Source organism: Protopterus annectens, chromosome 17.part0, assembly GCF_019279795.1.
Source record: "Protopterus annectens isolate FY-2018-M chromosome 17.part0, PAN1.0, whole genome shotgun sequence".
In the NCBI taxonomy this organism is placed as follows: Eukaryota; Metazoa; Chordata; order Ceratodontiformes; family Protopteridae; genus Protopterus; species Protopterus annectens.
In genome coordinates this window covers 16,583,303-16,603,914 of record NC_056751.1, presented here as the reverse complement: position 1 = coordinate 16,603,914, position 20,612 = coordinate 16,583,303, and the positions used below count along the sequence as shown (strand labels likewise).

General features: G+C 40.6%; 1 protein-coding gene across 1 annotated transcript in view; it reads left to right on the top strand.

The window, feature by feature from the left end:
• The window catches only part of HGSNAT (heparan-alpha-glucosaminide N-acetyltransferase), a gene marked incomplete in the record, with an annotated part of 974,112 nt that overhangs the window by 641,945 nt on the left and 311,555 nt on the right, over window positions 1-20,612 (top strand). The window contains 1 exon segment of the mRNA XM_044059525.1: window positions 13,556-13,682. Coding sequence (XP_043915460.1) covers window positions 13,556-13,682 — 127 coding nt within the window.

The following is a 20,612-nucleotide window of genomic DNA, read 5'->3' as shown; positions in this document are numbered from 1 at the left end:
TGCCAACAAAGAAGAAATTTGAACTGGCTGGGAAGAACCTTACAGCTACTCAGTTAAAAAAAAACTGTTAGTTTCTGCTTTAGTACTGGAGATGACCTTCCATAATATAGAGGAGAAAAATCAAATGCACTCAGAGGTGTTTATATATTCCTTCAGTGTCTTTTATTTTTGAAGGCAAATGACAAAAGGCTGGAAAAACTAAAAGAAGCTATAAGTACCTATTCACATGAGCTGGTCACATTTAGAAACCAGAAGTTGAAAGATTGGCTGAACGTAAGACTTCTCAAGAAGACCTGTTTAAAAAATGGTTCACCCTTACAGACTGCAGTCATTTTGAGAGTTATTAGAGAAAATATTAATTACTTCAGAAGGGATAGCTGATGACTAGGATAAAATTAAAATGGTGTTTAAAAACATGGTAGAAACAAGCGAGAGAAAAGTGAGACATGTCTGTTGTTTACAAGGGTTCAAGTATTGCATAAGGAGAATCACATGAAGAGCAGCTGCTGAGTGCTAAAGGGAAAATTAGAGTATTTGGATACTGTAGATGAGTTTGGAAAAGGTACTGTTAAGCGACTACTTTTTGATAACTTCTCTAGAGGGCAAAAACCTTTAGCACAACAACTTAAAGATCAAGTGCAACTTTTTTTTGTTTGTTTTTTATAATTATGCCTTCATCTTGCCTTCATCTTGCCTTCATCTTGTAAGTGTGTTTTTTTTATTTTAGTTACTTCAATGGACCTGCATTTATTAAGTATAATAATTTGATGTTTCTGTTTACTGTATGCTGAGCAACTGTCCAATTACTTCCTGATTCCATAGCCTGCCCCCCATTCTGATGATGCAGTAGAGGGACGAAACCGGTTGCAGTGGGTTGGCATGTTTTCTGTAGTCTGCATCAGATTATATTACAAAGTAATCAGAATGCAGTTTAATCAGATGTTCTTTGTGTTTCACTGTTTCACTGTTGCAGTCATTACATTTGGGTAATCCTGCTGGCAGGTTGCGCTCAGTCGGCCTGAATTCCAAAGTCTTGGGTCCTGCGTCGGCTGTTGTCACCCCTTCCCTGACGTCAGGTCATCATGGGTATAAAAGAAGCAGCCGATGCCATTTTCTTTAGTCTTTCTTGCCATGCAGTGCCCGAAGCAGAAGCAGTTCGCAAGTGCCGGTCGGCCGACTCCTGAGATTTTCGAGTTCGAATTTCAGATCCGAAGTCTTCTATAAAGCTAAGTACCCCGTTGGGGAAACTTTTTTTCTTGCTCCAGAACCGATGTCAGAAAAAGTTAATAATTGTATTTCTTGTGGGAAGCAAATACCTCATAAGGACTTTCATTCTTACTGTATTCCTTGCCTAGGCCCTGATCATAATTTTCTGGGTTGTCAGTTTTGTACTAGATTTAACCAACGCACTATTAATTGTCTGTATGATTTTGCTTTAAACTACTTTGGACGCAGATTTAATTATCCAGAAATGTCGTCAGAAAGCCATCCGACTACCAGAGTTCACAAAAAAGCAAAGAAAAAGAAAGACAGACGGGGCCCAAAACCGATGACGAAGCTTCTCCTAAGCCAGTCGCCGGTTCGCTGGTTCTCAGTGAGGTGCTTTTGGCCACCCCTGATGACTGCTACTTTAAGTCGCAGGCCACTACCAACTCCCACGTGGAGTCGGCCATGCCACTGGAAACTCGATGTATTGGAGCCTCGGATGCTAATCCTTCAGATGAGTCCAGAGCCGCTGAGCAGGCACCGGCTTCAGAGGGTGTATTCAGACCCAAACATCTATACTTTAAACTGACTTCAAAGGCAAAGACTAAAGCACCTTCAAAGGCAAAGAAGCAACCTCAACAGCCATGTGGACTGGCCTCCATGCCCAAAAAACAGATGCTCAAAATGGCCGAAGACTTGATTACCTTGATCAGGGGTTCCCACCCCCCTCCTGATAAGAGGCCTAGGCAAGAGACTGACTATGAATCTTCAGATCAAGTTTCCATTTCTTCTGATTCCTCTTCTGATCAGGAATATTCTTTTCCCCCCCATGAGGATTCTGATGCTGAAGAATCCATACCTTCAGCTTCTCCTCCAGATGACTATTCTTTTGGGGAAACCTTACATACCATGAGGGAGCATTTCCACTGGGAGAGCCAAGATTTTTCAGAGTCTAAAAAGAGGCTCAAGGATTTCCTGTTACTACCTCAGCACAAGCCACTAGCCATCCCTCCTGTGTTAGACATTGTAGATGTGTTTTCGGAGACTAGCCTTACCCCTGACTCCTTACCTCCAGCTCCTGTTAAGCCTGACAGATATTGCAGGGTTCCTGACTCACATAAATTCCTTTTTAAAAACCCTGCTGCAGACCCAGAAACTATTTCTCAGGGTCCCAAGGGAGTTAAGGCTTCCGCTGCAAAAAACCCTACCCCTTCTGACAGGGATTCTAGGGCACTGGATAGATGGGGAAAAAAGGTTTACACATCTGCTACCTTGACTATAAGGGCCTTAAACTGTCAGTTTCATATGCTCAAATATCAGCAACATGTCATGGCATTGCTTAAACAGAAAATGTTGTTAAACTCTGAATGTGCAGAAAACAAGGAAATGCAGGATATATTGCATGCAGCTGAACAAGTTGGAAAGCATACTTTGCAATGTGGTTTTGATTCTTTAGAAGCCTCCTGTAGGGCCGCAGTTACAGGTTCTGTAATTAGAAGGCATGCTTGGTTAAAGGAACAAAATCTGCCTGATCATGTTAAAGTTAAGTTATTAGATGCACCTTTACAGCATGATTCTTTGTTTGGTGTTAAGGCAGAAGAGGTGTTAAAGAAAATGGAGGACAAGGTTAAATCTATGCAAATGGTCAAAGATTTCTTACAAGTACAGCCACCTAGGTTTAGTAGACACTGGCCAACAAAGAATTGGTCCTTTCCTGTGTCAGACAGACCTCAAAGGGGCAGACCCATACACCCTAGAGGCAGATCCCAGGCGCAAGGTTCATACAGGTCAAAGCAATGGGGTGCTTCTACCTCCAAAAGTGGAGAAGACAAATCACAACCTTACAGGAAACAGTCCCAATGACTTCCGCCTGCCTGCACTAAGCACTTATTTCCTGGCAGCACCCTTAGGGGGAAAATTAGCACTTTTTTTCTCAAAATTGGCACATTATAACCCAGGACAAGTGAGTTCTAAATATCGTGTCACAAGGCTACAAGTTCCATTTCCATACCCTGCCAAAGGCAAACGGCTGGCCAGATCTGCCAAAAAATCAATGGGCAGAGGCACAAAAACAAGTCTCATCCCTCATGGACATGAGGGCCATTCAACAAGTGCCAGAGCAAGAGTGGGGACAAGGATTTTATTCAACTTTTCTTGGTACCAAGAAAGGACAAGGCCTGGAGGCCAATACTGGACTTATCGATTCTGAGTACATTTCTGGATGTACCAAAATTCAAAATGTTGACTTTGCAGCAGCTACTGCCAATGCTGGGCAAGAACGCTTGGCTTGTAACTCTAGACCTAAAAGAGGCATACCTGCATGTCCCAATCAGACAAATATGCAGAAGATACCTCAGATTCAAGGCTGGCTCAATGCATTACCAATTGTCTGCACTACCCTTTGGCTTATCTACTGCACCCAGGGTCTTTACAAAGTGCCTGGCACCAGTAATTGCATTCTGTAGACAGAGGAATACAAGTATATCCTTACTTGGACGACTGTCTAATTGAAGCAGAGAACAAAGACATCCTTCTACAGCATCTGGCGTTTGTGAAAAAACTTCTAACATGCCTAGGGTACACAGTCAACGAAAATAACTCAAAACTAGGACCCTCTCAAGAGATAATATTCCTGGGTGCAAGCTTAAATACAACTGCCCAGATGGCTTATCTCACACCAGACAAACAAATGCAACTGACTACCTACTTCAAAATGTTAGCAACAAAGGCCCATTTATCTGCAAGAAAAATTCTGCAGGCTTTGGGTTTCATGGCATCCTGCATCCTACTAATTCCATATGCAAGACTGCATATGAGGAAACTTCAATGGTACCTAAAAAGTGTTTAGACTCAACATTGTCACAGCCTGGAAACAGTCATTACTCTCATTCCCTGCCTGCAACAGGAGTTTCGATGGTGGGCAAAGGCTTGTCACTGAAACAAGGGACAGCCATTCACATTACCCCCAGCCAGGCAAACACTAACAACGGATGCGTCAGATTATGCCTGGGGGGCCCACAAGGCAGGAAGATGCATTCAGGGAACATAGACCTCAAACCAAATGCATCTACATATCAATCAAAAAGAGATGCTAGCTGTTCAAAATGCCCTGACAACCTTCAAGGACCTACTTCAACCAGGACAACTACTGATAAAGACAGACAACACCTGTGGTATATAAACAAGCAGGGGGGCACACATTCTTACCCCCTTTGCAGACTAGCCATGACTTTGTGGGACACAGCATTGACTTGCCAAGTACATCTGCAGGCACAATTCCTGCCAGGAAGGAAAAATACTCTGGCAGACAAACTAAGCAGAAACCTCGTGGATCCCCACAAGTGGCAGCTGGATCCACAAGTCTTCAGCATGATAACAAGAAAATGGGGATGTCCGGACATAGATATATTTGCCTCCCCTCACAACTTCCAACTAAAGAGATTCTGCACAAGGATTTATCATAGACAAGCATGGAAAGTGGACGCCCTATCCTTCAGCTGGAAAAACCTTTCAGTATCTGCCTTTTCCCCCCTCTGCCTCTCCTCCCCAAGGTACTCCTAAAGGTCAGACAGGAGAAGCCACAGATGATACTGATTGCACCAGACTGGCCCCGCCAGCACTGGTACCCTATATTAAGGAGCTTGTTTCATTGCCCAGCTTGGACCCTACCGCATGTACCGCATCTACTGTCCAAGCAAAACAACCAGATCCTGCACATCCAGCTCAGGACTTTAAACCTGGCAGCATGGCGGATAATGTAGTCATACACAACACACCTCTCAGCAAAGCTGTGATGGATGTCATTTTGGAAGCCAGAAGGCCTAGTACTAGAAAATCTTATGCTGGAAAATGGAAAAGATTCTGTGCTTGGAGCCACGCACAAGGAACAGATACAGCTGTGCCAAATATTCCTCAAATTTTACAATACTTAACTGAGATGCTGGACAAAGGCCTTTCTTTCTCATCTATTAAAATTCATGCCTCTGCCATTTCGGCTCATTACAATGCAGAACCACCAATCTTTTCTCATCCCTTATTAAAACAGTAGCTCAGAAGAGCCAAAAATGTAAGGCCTCCAAGGAGATCAGCAATGCCTGCATGGGACCTCAACTCTGTCTTGGAAAAACTCACCCTGCCTCCTTTTGAGTCAGCTGTTACTGCTGATACTAAGTTTTTATCTTGGAAAACAGCTCTGCTCCTAGCAATAACTTCTGCAAGACAAGTTTCAGAGCTACAGGCACTCATGGCTGTGGAAACTTTTATCATTTTTTATCCGGACAGGGTCTCCCTGAGGACAAACCCAACATTTATGCCTAAAGTGGTGTCCAGTGTGGCTCTTAACCAAACCATTCATCTGCCAACTTTTTATCCAAATCCACAGAACAAGGGGGAAAGAATTCTGCATTCTTTGGACGTACACAGCTTAGATTCTATTTGGACAGAACCAAAGTTTTCAGAAAGACAGAGCAATTACCAGTGGCATATGCTGCAGGATCACAAGGATAGGCTATCTCAAAGCAGACTATTTCAAAGTGGATAGGCCACTGCATTCATTTCTGCTACTTATACCATGGCAAACCAGTGCCTAAGGGCATTAGGCCACATTCCACCAGAGCTGCAGCCACTTCAGCAACCTTTCTCAGGGGGAGTACCAACCAAGGACATTTTAGAGTCAGCTACTTGGAGTTCATTGCACACCTTTACAAAGCACTATCATCTGTCACTCTACTCTAAATCCAGGGCAGGCTTTGCCACTGCAGTTCTGCAGGGTCTCATAGCCGTTCCTAATGCTGTTTAGCTCCAGCCTCCCAACCATAGCTTTGGGAATCTACCCAAATGTAATGACTGCAACAATGAAACACGAAAAACATAGTACAGTTGTGTGCACTTACCATAAATGTAGATGTTTGAGTGTATTCACTGTTGCAGTCCAGGTTACCCACCCGCCATCACCCCTTTTCTTCTGATGGAACCTGTCTTCCTTCTCTGATTTATACAACCTATGTGGTGTATTTGCTTGTGGGTGAAGGTAAAGTTTATATTGCTGCATGTTATTTTATATATAAATATAAATTTTGACTACCATTTTTTGGGGGCACCTTACATCTGGGGCAAGACAAACTAAAGAAAATGATGTCAGCTGCTTCTTTTATATACCCCCTGACGACCTGACGTTAGGTAAGGGGCGACGACGGCCGAGACAGGACCCAAGACTTTGGAATTCAGGCCGACTGAGGGCAACCTGCCAGCAGGATTACCCAAATGTAATGACTGCAACAGTGAATACACTTGAACATCTACATTTATGGTAAGTGTGCACAACTGTACTTTACTCAGCCAGGCAATAAATCAGTAAATAAATGCAGCCACTTAGAGGTAACATTTTTAGTCAGATGTATAGTTTCTGTCATACAGCATAACAAAACAGATGTAAAACTAATAAATCATTGTCTTCCACGGAAACAACTGACAAATCGGCTATTCTACAGTGTGTTTGTATGTTGTACTACAAGAAATTAGTGCTGGAAACAAAACATTTGGAATAATTTGGGCATCTGTGAACATGAGGATGCCATCAGTGTGATAAGACAGCGGTTTGCAACAGTGTGACATATGCCAAGTACAGCAAACTTTGCTAAGAATTTATTTTTGTAGTGCATGAAACTCTGATTATGTTCTGAAATCAGGAAAAAGATACACTTGTAAATTATTCGTCTAAGGCATAATTACAGCAAAAACAAAACCAAAAAAAAACAGGTTAAAATAAAAGTAGCACTTAATCTGTAAGACCACATAAAAAGTGTAGTACCCAAACCAATGACAAGAAGAGTAACCAGAAATTCTGTGGAGGCATTAGAGATTTTTAAGAAATTTTGAGAAAAAGATGTTTATAGAAAAATGGGGAAACGATGAAAGGTCGGAAATAAATGATAAACTTAATTATGCCAAGGTTAGAGGAGAATGATACGATCAACAGTTAATATGTAAGACAGGAAGACCAACCAACAAAGAAAATAGATGAAACCGGTCCAGCCACAAAAATTTGTTCAAAACAAGTCTCAAACGTTTATTTAAATGACAGATTTTTGTGGTTGGACATTTTCTTCATTGGTTGGACAACATTGTGGATGGTAATGGAGGTTGGCAGCATTTCCTGGTTACTAGCCGTTTTTTTGCCTTGCCCATTTGTTTGGCTTGTAAGATAGGAAGAGCCGAAATAAAAGCAGTGATGTATAGTCCAGACATTGCTCCTGTGAAATTTGAAAATTAGGAGGAAAGAGAGGGATAAAGATCTGGAAGGATTTGTTTAACAACATGTTGGGGGGGGGCATGAATTAATTGGAATAAGCTGATTCTCCCCAAAGAGCAAGGTAATTTAGGTTTACCTGATTTGAAGGGGTATTTTAGGGCTACACATTTAAGACTCGTATACATAAGCTTTATGAATCAGAGTGGAAAAGTATGAAGACACTGGTGGGGGGGGGAGTCTGAGACATTAGGATTTTGGGTGCATGTCTTTAAGGAGAGTACCAGCAACTATGCAGAATGTTGTAGTTATAAAGTGTTGTAAGAAGTCAGCCAGAAAGGGAATGGAGAACAGAGGTTTTACCAATAAGGATATCTGCAAGCAGGAATATGGAAAATAGGCAAGAGTCATCTGGAATTTAATAGATGAAATTAGCAAAAGAATCAAGGTGTTGTGAGCAATAATTGGAGGGAAAAACTAGTAAAATGAGATGAGGCTAAGCAGAAGTTTGGATTCCAGTTTAGATAACATCTTCTATGTCAATGATTAATAACCAAGTATAGGCAAAGAGAAAGGGATAGGGAAGTGCAAAGTGAAAAGACAAACTCTGGTAGAGTTTTTAATTTAATTTAGAACAGAAGTTGTTGTTAAAAAGGGGTAATTAGTACTATGTATAAAATATTGCATGATTGTAAGAATCAATCAGAGGAGGTTAGAAAAGATTGGGAAAAGGGAATGGGAAGGCAGTTTACAAAGGAACACTGGGAAGAAATTTGTAAGGCTTGGAAGTATGCAACAAAGTCCAGAAAGGATTAAGATTTTTGCATGGAAGGTTTTATGCATTTTTATGCCCTAAGTAGTTTTCCTCTGATTGGCGGCAAGTGCTAGTGAAATGATGGGGAAGAGAAAAGTAATTGGGAACAGGTTGTGGGAATGTAATGAGCTGTCATATTTTAAAAATTCCTTACAGAGTACTTTGAAATGTTGGGGGAACAAATGTGTTGTAACCAAGGAAATTATATAAGGAAAGTAATAAATGATTATTTTGAGCTGGGATATTGGATTCAAATTGCCTAGATGTAATAAGGCCTTAAATTGGCTGTCAGAAAATAGTTACTAGAATATGGAAATCCAAATCTAGACCCAGCATATTTATGACTAGATCTCCTCCACTCCAACGGTTTTGCCACAGTAAAAATGTGTAATCACTGCAGTGACCTCATCTGTTATTCAGTTCTAGTCCCATCACCACTACTGGCACTGTCTCCTGAAATGCAGCCAAATATACTGGAGGCCAGATCTCTCCAAACTACTACTACTGCCTCTCGACAGTGTTCCCAGACAATGTCTGTGTTTCTGTATCCTTGCTAGGAAAAGCTTTGTCGGAGTCTTGTCTCCCTCTCCTAAGCCTCAGAGTAATTTGCGAGAACTTTTTAGGCCATTTGAAATGTTATTATGCGTGGTCTCAGCAAACCACTCTACACCTGGGCTTTCAGTCTAGTTATTCTTACTGATGCTTCTTTCCTAGCTTGTTGGAACTTCTATATGGATATCCCCTGCTAATACTGCAAGGAAGGTCACTTTGTGTAGTCTGACAGCTTCCTTCACTTCTGATATTCATCTGTAGGTGCTAGGGTTGCTACCATGACCAGGTACTGACCACCTTTCAGCCATATAAGCTGTTGCCTCAGCTTTTGAAGCCATGAACAGGTATTTTTAGAGTCTGTGTTCCCATCTAGTCCACGTATATGAGAGAAGTTCTGGTGGTGGTGGAAACTGAACTCATTGTATACAGAAGCACTGGCTAAGTGTTCCGTGATATCCTGTCTGAATGTTTGCATTTTCCATGGCAGTCGTCCTGTCACAACAGCTGCCTAACCTGGGTCATTACCAGTTGGTTCTTGCTTAACAGTTCAATACCTCTACTGATCGAAGTGCTCCAAAATATATGGCTTTAGGTCCAATAACACTACTAGAAAGTCAGTAATTGATCTTTGATACAAGGTGTCCTATTACCAGGTAGATTTAACGAGCATCTTTGTTTTCAGACATGGTGTTTGCTAAGGACATGTTATGAATATCACAGAAGTCAAGAATGTTATAGTATTTGTGTTCAGCTCAGGCAAAGCTGCTTCTGTAGTCATGCAGCCCCAGATGTCTCCATCATCTTCCGCCCTTAAATGTTGAAGTCTTTTAAAAAACTGAAATAAGCTGTCGGTGATTGCCTTTCAAACACTGCACCTACAGTCTCTTGAGTATTTGTTGGGTGGCTCTACACAGAGTTTTCCTTTCTACAGCTTGTAGCATCGAGGCACCTCTGTTGTTTTCTGGAAATCTGCAACTGAATGGCACTCAGGGGCTCTGGAGTGCGAGACCACACCCCTACTGAGGATGTCTGGTTTCCGGGGTTAGATCAACTAAATCTAACTGATAAAACAAAAGATAACCCACAGAGAATAAATGGTACACAATAAAGAATGAATCACAAAAGGGCAAGGAAACCTGTACCGAAACACAACTGTATGTCCACAAACTTCAAGCTGGTGTTACTAGTGAAAGCACTTGCCTATTTTACGAGTAAAATGTTTGGATTTTACAAGAGTGGTTCCTGTTTTGTTTGTGGACATACATCTGTACATCTGTGTTTCAGTACACGTTTCCTTGCTCTTTTGTAAATCTAGCTGGTGTTTTTCAACCTTGCATACAAGCGTAACTCCTCCCCTTAGCAGTGGGTTGACATTCCATTTCCATGAGCCAGTTTTCCTTGCCAGGATCCATTCCATCTTAACTTTTCACGATTTGCCTTCACTTGATTGACATTATAGCTGACCACCTCACCAACCCACACCCTTCACCTTTTGGGTGCTAGGCCCACTCTGTGGTTCCATGCATCTTGCGTCTGAGCCAAGGCTAAGCTAAGTGGGTCAGTTGATGACCAGTCACTATTCAGTAAGTACTGTCCCTAGTCCTGACTCTAGGGCTTAGGCCCAGTATTCCTCCCTCTTCTGGGTGAATTTCTTAGATTTTTTAGCTGAACAGTCATGGTGGCATGGGGCATTTATATCTGTATTGTCATATTTAAGTTTAGTCAGATTCCCTTCATGTTCAATTTTTTTTCTATTTTGCATGTATGTATTTCTATAGTAAGGATTTTAGGAAGCAAAATTGTTGCACCTAATTGCCAGATATTCAACAAAAAATTGGAGTGCTAAATTAATGGATGACCTCCATCTCTCTCCCATTTTGTTTTGGAAAGTTTTGTCATTTAATGCAAGTAATTCAAGCTTGACTGGATGCTGTTTTTATTGTTTTAATGTACACGTAGTGAACTGTACCTTCTCAGAGTAGTCTGTGCATTACGCAGCCATTTTGACTTGTACCTATGTATGTTCCACAATGTTTTTCCCTGCCTCTGTGGCTCCCCTACATGCAGCCAGTCATCCCACTCATTCTGTGGGGTGAGAGCTGGTTCTTGTTGGACTAGACACGAGCCCTATGGCCCACTTGTTTCTGCCTGGGTAGCCTAGTAAGCCAGTTCATTACCCTGTGGATATCAGGGAGTGGGCCACTATGCTGGTCCTGGAGAGCAACCTACCTCTTCCCTGATGGAGCACCCCCTCCCTTTGCATGCTTAGTCTGCAGCTGGCAGCACGTAATCAAAAGTTTGTGCTCCACAGGTGCACCACCTAAATTTTTCAGGTAGGTGTCACCCAAGTGGCAAGCCAGTTCCAACTTCCTCCTCTCAAGATGGACGAGACAGCAATGGCTGTTCACTCCATCTTTTGTTGCCAGCTGTGTCAGGAACCAGAGCCAGTTATCAAACACTGATCACCTAGGATGTAATCAGAGCTTTACACCTCCATGCCACTAGAGCTGGCAGTATGTTCCACAGTTTTTATGTTGACTTGCACATAAAACATCACATTCCATTACTAACTGTGTTGGATAAGTGTCTTCCATTCACTGCCTACATTGTAGTTTCACCTTCAGCTGTAGTTTAGTGCTTACTGCTCCTAACATAGTGTGTATGTTGGAGTTTTTTAAAGTTTATATTACTTGTTAAGAGTGTAGGTACCACTTCTTTGTTGTTTTTCTTGATTTGCAGGAAGCATGCTTTTTTTAACTGATGGAGAAAATTTTTATATATATATATATATATATATATATATATTTTTTTTTTTATGTAATTAAAATTGAGTCTACTCTTGTTTTAATAAATGTGAGATCACCATTTTAACATCTTATCCAAAGGATGATTTCTTAAGAGTATAACACTGCAAGAATCCAAGATGAGAAGATAACACACAACCTTCTGTCCCTAGCAAAAGAGGCAAGTTGCTGGTTGTTGATCCAGTGATACATCTCCAAGCTAATTTCCAGAAAATGGCACGTTATTTTGTAGCTGCTACAGTCTTATTAATAACTACCCTATCCTAGGTATTGTAGCTGAGAAATAGAAAGATGCCGTCATGTTTTCGTTACCCAGCACCAACTCCCCATAAAGTGCATTGTGATTTTAGATGCATATGGACCTTTCTTCCTGAGGTAGAATTCTTCATGAAAGAGCCAGCTTATAGTCAGCTTCTAAATATGGTCAGCAGTTATGGTATTCTGTTCTCTAGATATGCCCCCAACCATGTTTGCTACTGTCTGTCGCAAACACCATTTTGCAAGGCACACAGCTAAATGCCTGCTAACGGGTGCTGTTTGACCTTAATACCCTTGTAAATACTATGTTTTTGGATCCTGACAGTAACTAGCAAATTCCACATCAGTAGATGCAGTTGATTTACTTAAAGGGATGCTACTCTAAAAATATTATCTCATTTGTCCAGTTGCATAGCCTTGCAAAGATTTCTTGTAGTTTGTACGGCGATATTGTACTTTACTGGCTCAACTTCAGTTCTGAGCAGGAGTGGGCGTGGTCCAGATGACTGACGAGCGCATCTGAGTATAAAATAAGGCATGATTGGCAATGCCATGCATATTAGCCACAGACATCATGCATACACTGATTGTAGATGAGCAGCATTTCCAACAGGCTTGCTAACAATTATTAAAACAAGTTCATCATAATGTTCCGTTGTAAAGTCTGCCTTACTCAGCTGCTCATCTACATTGTGTATGCATCATGCATAGCATGCCAATGTCTAAATATATTTGTCGAATATTTCACGTAATTGTCATGGAGCAGTACACTACTGTTGCTGGTGCTAATGGAGGGCAGTGGGTCCTGTGTAAGCCAGAGTTGGTATATCCAAGTGGCGGGGGGGTGGGGGGGGCGCAGCACCCCCACAGGGGGATGCAGAGGGCCTGCCCCCTGCAAAAGCAAAGGGAAACCAGGTAAATGTTTTGAAATTTACATTTGAAAAGACATGGAAATCACATTTTCTGCCTTGAAAACCACATTGTGTTGGTTATTCATGAGAACACCGATGAGCCAACCAGATGGGGTGGGGTTTGGGCGGCGCTTGCTACTGCGCATCTGGTGAGCCAGTAAAGTAAAATATCACAGTTTGTACTGTAAGTTATTTGACTCATGCAAGCGTATGTCATCTGCAGTAAATGGTTATATTGACAAACAAGTCTAGTGTTAGCCCATTAGTAAACAACAGTGAGAGTAGTAATGGGCCTGACACTGACTGACTCATGAGATACTCCTGAACTGAGTATGCCTGTATCAGTTAGTGCAGATTTTACAAACACCTGAAGTTTTCTCTTAGTGAGATTGTTTTTAGCTAGATTATGTTCGTTAGAGTAGAGCTTTTCAGGGTTTTTTTTTTTTTTTTTACAAAAATGTAATATAAACTTGTGTTTTTAGTTGTGCAGAAAAATGTGGGTATGCATGCAATTCATTTAAAGAAAATAGAAAATATAATTTGTCTCATTGTATGTCCCTGTGAAGATAAGTGTGATCCTTCCACTCGTTTGTGGAATGGGACCAGAATAATGTGACCTTTTTCTTAATGGTGGTGTCTTTACCAGTTTAATTATAATGGGAGCATTTGGTACATATTTTGCTCATGTTACTTGTATCTCTGTTATAACTGACATGTCTAACTTTTGTCAGAATTGGCGTCACTAGTCTATCATTTGTTGTAGGGGTTACTTAGGCCCTGGAGGAATTGGCGATTTTGGACTCTATCCAAACTGCACTGGAGGAGCAGCTGGTTATATCGATCACGTAGTTCTAGGCATCAACCATATTTACAAGCATCCAACCTGTAATGTAAGTGTTGAATGAATAATTTCTTATAACTGACTCTAAGTTGAAGCCTTCTTTTGTTTATTTATTTGACATTTGTTAACCGGGTTTGGTCCTACTGAGCCAGAGGCCCATTTTCAGTGGAGACCCAAGGAGAAAAGCTCCAGAGATTTTACAGACACAAAGAACAAATTTTAACATAGTTAACAATTAAAACACAATTCAGAAAGAGTAATGCAATTACAGGTAATTAAAATGTACAGTACCAGTAGAAGGACTTTATATACAATACTATGCTTAATAGGCAACTAGTGCACTCCCCACTTGACCAGCTTAATGTGATGGTACCTGGACACACCAGTAAATAGTTGAGCCGCAGAGTTTTGCAGAACCTGCAGATGATCAAGTTTTGTATTTGGAAGCCCTAGACCAAGGGAAGGTGCTGCCTTAGCAGATATGTTAAGTAAGGCATATTTATCAGGGGAATCCAACTGTAAAGAAATAAGGGGGTATGTACCTCATAAAGATATCAAAAATATGGATTAAGAAATAAGGTGTTTAGTTAGGGTGATGCTCCTAAGATGAAAACGAGAAGATTTGACAACAGCTGAAATCTAGTTCTTTAGCGTAATCTTTTCTTTAGTGATTTACCCCTAAATTATACCCATTCACGTGAACTGCAGTTTGTTGCTGCTGTAGATGATAATCTAAGACAAATCTGGCATTGAGGACTCCCTGAGAGTTTTATGAAGTTGTACGAATGACCACTGCAACTGTCTTGGAGTTGTTGACTTTGAACCATTTGTCAACTATTCAAGAGTTTGTGAATTTGGTACCCTTAGTTAAGAGATTCAAAGCAGTCACAAATTCCTTAATGACTGCGAGTTGTAGTTGCATGTTTGTTTACTATCAGATGTACGATCATCATTATGTCAGTTCCAGAAGTAACATGACCAGAATGTCGCATGCTGGGAATGCTGAGGATCACCAGTGCAAACACCCAGACTTCTCCCCTTTTCAGACCCATGTTAGCACTCTTCCTTTTCTGTGCAGTTTGGGAGATTCAGTGGTGAAAATTTCTTGCACTGGAGGGCCATGGCATTTTCATCGTGCAACCTTTTAGTTGTGTTATTTCCAGAATTGACGTAACGATTATTGCATATCTTGATAGTAAACCCATATGTCATCATATAACAATGGCATTACAATTTTCTCAGTTGATTAACCTCTCTTGGAGGTAGCATGTATATGGCTAACAGTAAGGGACTGAGTATGAAACCTTGGAGAACAGAGTTATGAAAATGAGGACGACGGTCATTAACCCTTTCAGTCTCTGCATGCATCTGAAAAGATAGGAGATAAACCAATCTAGGACAACAGCTATGAAACTGGAGTAATGTAAAGCAAGCTGGCATGGTCACCCTCATCTACCGCTGATTAGAGATCTGGTAGGGCTACAACAGTGTAGAAACATTTATCTTCACCACAAAAAAAAATCATTAAAGAGACTGATAAGAGCTCTTTCTTTACTATGCCTACCTCAGAATACAAGTTGGAAAAGGATGATTGATGATGATATCAGTCAGAGATGATTTCATTTGAAAGTATAGCAGTCCTAAAAAATCCTGCTTTAAAAATGAAAGTTTGAACTGGAATGATGGTTACCCACATTGTTAGGCTATAACTCAGCCTTTCTGAAGACAAGAGTAACAAAGGCCTCTCTCTTAGTTGGAAATAAAATAATTCCCTGGAGAGATCAGCACCATCTGATAAAGAACTGGGTCCAATGCCTCCATACAAGGTAGAACAAGCCAGTTAGGAGGCAGATTCAGTACATAGGTAGTGTTAGTAGCATTGTGCATACTAGAATTGACAGGTAAAGTTACCATAATCAGGAACTAGCACCAATCAGGGGTGGATTTGACTCTCTGGCTACTAATAAGGCCCTGACTAGAAAATTGTGATACTGCTAATTTGAAGAGGACATGTTTGGCAGCAAAATAGCAAAAGGCTATTTCATTTTCTTCAGCTGAGGCGGCCTTCTATATGTAGCAAGACAGTCTGGAATGCACAGCTTCCCTACCACCCGGAGAAAAATATCTAGTTGGTCTGCTGCTACAGAGATCTCGGTGGGCAAATACTTAGACTTCTGAAAGACATCAGTCTGGTAACCTGAAAGAAAAGTATCCAGGGAAAGCCTTTTCTCAAGCAGACCAGAGCAGTGCCAGCTATGAGCCAGCCTTTTACCAGTCCTCCTTGCTTCAAAGAATTCTAAGTAAAACTGTGGCTGACTAGTGATTAAGTAGCCTTATCATTCATAGGTAAGGCTTTTACACTGTCACATGAGGTGGAAAATACTTGATGTACAAGTCTTATGTCACGCACCAAGGCTAATGGTTCTACATTCTGTAGCTGGCTGTGTAAGATGGGATTAAAATGTCTGGGGAATTGAACAGTTTTCCTGCATTGCAGATAGCCAGCATCCAGGGGTTCCAGTTGGAGTTGGTCAACAATGAAATAGACGATCAAGTATTTAAACTAGTAACAGGCTTTACCAACATATCACGTCATCACACTGAGTTAAAGACCAAGTCATGACCAAATATGTGGCTGTCAGAAGTAATCCCCTGACTAAATCCAAATACCTTTATAATTAATGTAAAGGAATTGTTTTACAAAAGCTACTGTTTCTTCACCAACCCTGATGTTCTTAAATTCATAGGGATGTATTAGGCTAATGTCCACTGAGGTCTTTTTAAGTCTAGCCATGCATCTCAAATCTCTGACAAGTTCTGGTACCCTTGGTAGGGTAAGCAGGAGCATGGGAGGTAAAACATTTACAAACCGAGACCTGGGAGCTGACTCATTTACATACTGCCTGTGACCATTAGAGATACAAGTATCAAACCAAGGGTTTGATTCCCCATCCATTTGTCCTTTCATTGGGTTAGGGAGAATCTCCATCTCACATGGATGGCGAGCCTATTCCAGAGAAGGGGTGGTGTTGGGGATACATGCATGTCTCTCTAGCCAGTCTTGTTTATATCCCAGACAAATTTTAAGTTTTTAGAATGGGTAATTCTGGTGCTGTTTGTTTTGTACAGATGAAAGAGATTCATCAGTGTGAGGTCCAAAAATGCCTTGTATGGCAGGCATAGGTCTCCCGTCAACAGCCTGTAGTAGATAGAATACAGAGATAGGGCTTTGAGGCTGTCTGCATAGTGAGTAATCTCTATGGAAGTTCCAGTTGTTGGATGTGCATAATTAGGTACGTACCAAAGGGGGCATTGAACTCGATAGGTCTGATAAGTGCTGAGTAAATTGGAAGATTGGCTCCGTGGACCTAAATGCCATACCTTTGTTTACAAAGTTGCACAACATAGAATGATTTTTCTCACTACTGTAGACATGTGATGGTCAATGGCTAGATTACTGTGTGTCCCCAAGATCCTCAAGGGCAGGCCACCTGGGGAGCCCAAGCACAGAGGAGATAGGAAAGCTGGTGAACGCTTGATACAATGTCCTTACAGTACTGGGTGGACAGTAGATAAAGTTTCAGAAGGTTGCTGCTGTACCTAGCGAATATTCAGAGAAGTCTGTATATCCAACTTTAATTTTTGTCAAATTAGTGGCAGAGTAGTAAACCCTTACAACTCCTAATCCTGTTAAATATGAGTTGTCATCTAACCAGACCTCTGTGATGAATGCCAGTTCCATGTTTTGCAGTAGGTGTGGCAAAATGCTAATCTTTTTTAACAGACTTGATGATAATGTAGCACTCATGCAGTACTGAATAGCTCTCTTAACTAACCTAGATTGAATAAGGGACCAGTGGGTATTTGTAGTAGAATGGCGATCAGTGTGCTATTTCACTCCATGATGGAAACTTAGAAAGACCTGATATTCGCAAAGTTTCAGATTGATGTTATCCCAGATGAAGATGGTAAATATGCACAGACCTGATTTATAGTAGTACCCAGCCTTTTTCATTTGTGTGTAACGGGTCTAGGTACCTTTAGAAGGAAAAAAAAGGCAAAAGGTCCTTTTATAAAACATGATAGAACCTAGTAGCAAGTGAGCCAAGTAGTCATGACATCTGCAATTATGAAAGCAAAAATATTGAACCTAATGTAAGGACAGCTGAGTAGATGAGTGAAGTAGTTTTGAGATGAGCAGAATCTAATAAAAATATATCTAAAATAAAGGTAGAGCAATAAAACATTAAAATAGATGCATATAAAACCGATAATTATTACTGCAGATCTGAAATAGAATAAGCCTACAAGAGTAATAATTAACAGTAACACTGTAAAAACAGCAAGTTGATTTGAGTAGTAGTCGGCCTGCAAATTTGGTGAGTCGCATGACTCCCTTGTATGAATTTCACTGTTTTGTGATATAAGATGCAGTAAGATAGGGGACAGGCTATTAAGAACAACTTTATCAAAAGTTGTGGATGTGTGTAAAGCAAGTAAAACATGTACATAACTAACAGAATTAATGGAAACAAATTGTGTGCAAGACAAAATTTGAGTGAAATAAGAAGGTAAAATGAGAATGAAATTGAGAATGCATTGTAACATATGAAAAGAAAAGCTCTAAGGGAGAACACAGTCATCATGCATTTGAATTTCAGTGGTCATTTATTAGGTGTGCCTATAAGCAAAACTTGGAAGGTTTATCCTGCTATTAATACATTTTGTAAAATAGGAAAGAATCATGTTGTTGAACTGAAATATGAAAATTACAAATGCCGACAAGCTTTTTCTGGTTGATGCTATTAAAACAAAAATAAATGATGTAGTGAGTCAGAAAACTGGCATGAGAACAAGTCAAGAGTTTGGCAAAAAATGCTGAAAATTAGGAAGCAAAATGTTGACCGGAAAGAAGACACAGGTACAGAATGTAATGTTTTGTCTTTAGATACAAAACACTGAGAACTGTGTGCACATTGTTTACCTATTTTGACCACTGGATGAGGCCATTATGTCAAAACTGCTGGACTGTGAGTGTAAAAATAGGAATTGCAAGTTAATTTTATCATGGCACTCTTAAGAAGTCAGTTCCCCTAATATTTTGGCTTTTGAGGAGAAAAAAAAAGCAAACAAAAAAAATTCATAGTGTAAAACCAAAATGTACGTATGCATTAATCACACACACACGCAAAAATGTCCAAATCAGTGTGGAGAGCCATGTTAGTGATCTCATAACATGACTGTTGTGATTTATTTACAGTCCTAGGAATTTAAGAGAATGTCATATGTATATAAAACCTGTTATGACCGTGATAAATTATGAAAGAAAAGTACCACTAGCTCTCAGGAATACAGTTGACCAGGATTTTTTTATATATTTGTTAACCAGTTAAACCCAGTAGACACGAGTCCCTTTTCAAGGGAGCACTGCCTGGTTAAGTTACATGTCCACAAGTCACCCTGTTGAGTTAAGGGCAGTTTTAAAATGATCAATGTAATGTAGTGCATGCAGTCCCAGACTGATAAATGTGCGTGTGTGTGCGCGCGTGCGTGCATGTATATGGGATGTAAAATACAGAAAATATATCTTTTAATACTAAATGTTAGTTTGATTGTTAGATAACACAGTTCCATATATTATAACTTACATATTATAGTCTTGTAGTTATAGGTATATATTTGTATGCAAGTGGGATGTTGGCATAAGGGTTAAGGTGTTTACCTTGCAGACACAAGGTGCAAGGGTTGACCCTCACATGGGGTAATTGGTTAAGCTTAAAATGGCCCACAAGAGCAGTTAACCTAGTAGAAATCTATGAACCTATGTATGTAAGTATGCTAAGCAGTCTTGCTTTCTGCAGTTTCTTTTGTCTGGCACATGACTGAAAGGGGTATTTGGAGGACTCCACTTGCTGGTTAACAAATTAAATAAAGATAAGTTAATTAAAAATGGTAATGAGCTAGATAAAGAAAGTTGCTTGTTATGCGTTACACCTTTTTATCTTCGAGTTCACGATGAGTGAATACCTAATGGAGGTTAATTACATTCCAAAGTGTCTTTGTTATTTATTCACCATTCTGAGAAATTCACAGGCATGACGGTTTTGAATGGGTTTGGTAAATGGATGCAGCTGTTGGATGTTAATTGTATGTCCTACCTCTAAACCTCTTTAATGAAATAGTGTTTAGGAGAAACTGTCTGCTGTCCCTCTCATGAAGAGGCTGTTGATAAAGTGCTTTATTACAGCATCTGAAGATGGATTTTTTTTTTTATTGTGGCCTACTGCACATCTTGTGCAGTAGATACTGAGACCAGGACTCCACCCACTGGTGTATGCCTTTCTATGGCTACCTAGCTCAGGCTGCCATTCTTCAATTAATATTTCTAATGGCTGTTTTGGATGCATCTTTTAGGGGTGACATCTCCTTTGACAGGACATGTCAGGATATTGTACATGTCAAGAGGAAAAAAAGGCCTCAGCCAGATCGTCTCCGTGTTTCACTGTTGCAGTCATCACACTTTGTTTATCCTGCCAGGGGTAGCCCTCAGTCGGCCCGAATACCAGAGGCTTAGTATTTCTGCATCGGTTGCTGTCGCTCCAGGGCTGACGTCAGGTCGTCAGTGGTATAAAAACAGGCAGCCGACACCATTACATCAGTCTTTCTTGCCGAGGAGCCCAAAGCAGAAGCAGTTCGCACAACTGCTGGTTGGCCACTACCTGAGTTTTCATTTCCAAAATTGAAGTTGAAGACTTCTAAAGCGAAGTACCCCATTAGGGATCCTTTTTTCTTGCTCTAACCGATGTCAGAAAAAATTAACAATTGTCTTGCCTGTGGAAAGCAAATACCACACCAAGATTTCTATTCTTACTGCGTCACCTGTTTAGGCCCAGACCATGACATTCCTTGCTGTCGGTTTTGTGCTTTGTTCAACGCCAGAACTATATGTCTCTGATCCCTTTTTCATAGCTAAATACTT